At 42.2% G+C, this 1,566-nt stretch overlaps 1 protein-coding gene across 1 annotated transcript in view; it reads left to right on the top strand.

The window, feature by feature from the left end:
* LOC102200791 (X-ray repair complementing defective repair in Chinese hamster cells 5) overlaps positions 1-1,566 on the top strand; it is a 12,959-nt gene that overhangs the window by 5,363 nt on the left and 6,030 nt on the right. Inside the window, exons 8-12 of the mRNA XM_005723344.1 lie at positions 331-469; positions 683-795; positions 960-1,022; positions 1,106-1,243; positions 1,331-1,418. Of these exons, the coding sequence (XP_005723401.1) occupies positions 331-469; positions 683-795; positions 960-1,022; positions 1,106-1,243; positions 1,331-1,418 (541 nt within the window). The remainder of the gene's footprint in view (positions 1-330; positions 470-682; positions 796-959; positions 1,023-1,105; positions 1,244-1,330; positions 1,419-1,566) is intronic.

Below are 1,566 nucleotides of genomic sequence, written 5' to 3' on the forward strand. Positions count from 1 at the left end.
TCAAAAAATTCTAACAGATACCTGGTGCTTAGAATACAGTTGAATAACTATTAAAAAACAGATGATGTAATATTTATGTACAGGTTGGAGAAGGTTGTACGGGGTTTGAAGAATCACTGACTGTTTTTAAATCACTGCTTAAAACTTATTTTGTTAATTCCCTTTTGCTGTGTTATGCTTATTACACTGCTTTGAGAAGATGCAGTGTAGTCATGTAATTTTCTGGTAATGAGTAACTTCTGATTTCTATCTCACCAGTAAACGGTCATGTAAATGTTCTCCATGTGAGGTGTTTTGTGACCTAGAAATGTTGCTTGTCGCGTCCTCCAGGTGACCGATGAGAAGCTGAAGAAAATGTGGATTACAGTTGATGCTCAATCTCACCAGAAAGATGATGTGAAGAGAGAAACGGTTTACTGCCTGGACGATGACAATGAGACAGAGGTGCAAAAGGACGACATCATCCAAGGTATGGAGGACCATTTCAAACAGTTTAGTTTTGCGTTTTCCCACTACCGTACTTTCCGCACTATAAGGCGCACTTAAAATCCTTTAAATTTCTCAAAAATTGACAGTGCACCTTATAATCTGGTGTGCATTATGCATGAATTCTGGTTGTGCTTACTGACAGACGGACTCTGAGCTCAGGTGATCATTTAAGTTCACTTTTTTCTGCTCCCAGGTTTTCGTTATGGAAGTGACATTGTTCCCTTCTCCAAGGTCGATCAAGAACAGATGAAGTACAAGCACGATGGGAAGTGCTTCGCTGTGCTGGGATTCACCAAACAGAGCACGGTAGTTTACTTTTCTGTGAAGACACAGATCAATTTGGGGTTGCAACAGGAGGGGCATCCAGGGAAAAAATGCAAACATGCAGTGCTTTGGCAACCCCGAGTGAGTAAAACTGAAAGTAGCTTTATTGTCTAAGGCTGAGGCTGTTTTTGTTTCTGTTCTTTCAGATACGTCGTAATCAGTTTATGGGTTCTCAAATCATCAAAATCTTTGCTGCGAGGGATGATGAGGTAAGAATGGAGATAAATGCTACACGGCTGTTGAATACATGTTGATACTGACATGTATTGTCAACTTTGTGCTGTGTGAGCAGCATGCAGGAGTGGCTCTGTCGGCTCTTATCCGCGCGCTGAATGAACTCCAGATGGTGGCTATTGTACGTTACGCTTTTAACCGCATCAGCAACCCTCAGGTGGGCGCAGCGTTCCCCTGTATCAAGCAGGACTCTGAGGTGAAGAGCCGCTTTCCTTTATGTATATATTCACTACATTTGTGGCTATTAGCACAGGGCTAACGATGCTTCTCTCACCCTTTGTAGTGCCTGATGTACATCCAGCTGCCGTTCATGGAAGACCTCAGACAGTTCACGTTTCCTTCTCTTGAAAACAAAAAGTTTACTCCATCAGGTACCGTTTCTCTATTTTAGGGGATAGGGCTGGGCCATATCATACCGTTCACGGTAATATCGGTATAATGTTGGGCAATGATAAGGAAATGAAATATCGCAATAGAATATGGGTAAAACGCGCATGCGCAGTGCCTTTGCTTTCATAT

The sequence above is a fragment of the Pundamilia nyererei genome, unplaced genomic scaffold (assembly GCF_000239375.1).
Source record: "Pundamilia nyererei isolate P.nyererei 1_Seehausen unplaced genomic scaffold, PunNye1.0 scaffold00009, whole genome shotgun sequence".
NCBI lineage: Eukaryota > Metazoa > Chordata > Actinopteri > Cichliformes > Cichlidae > Pundamilia > Pundamilia nyererei.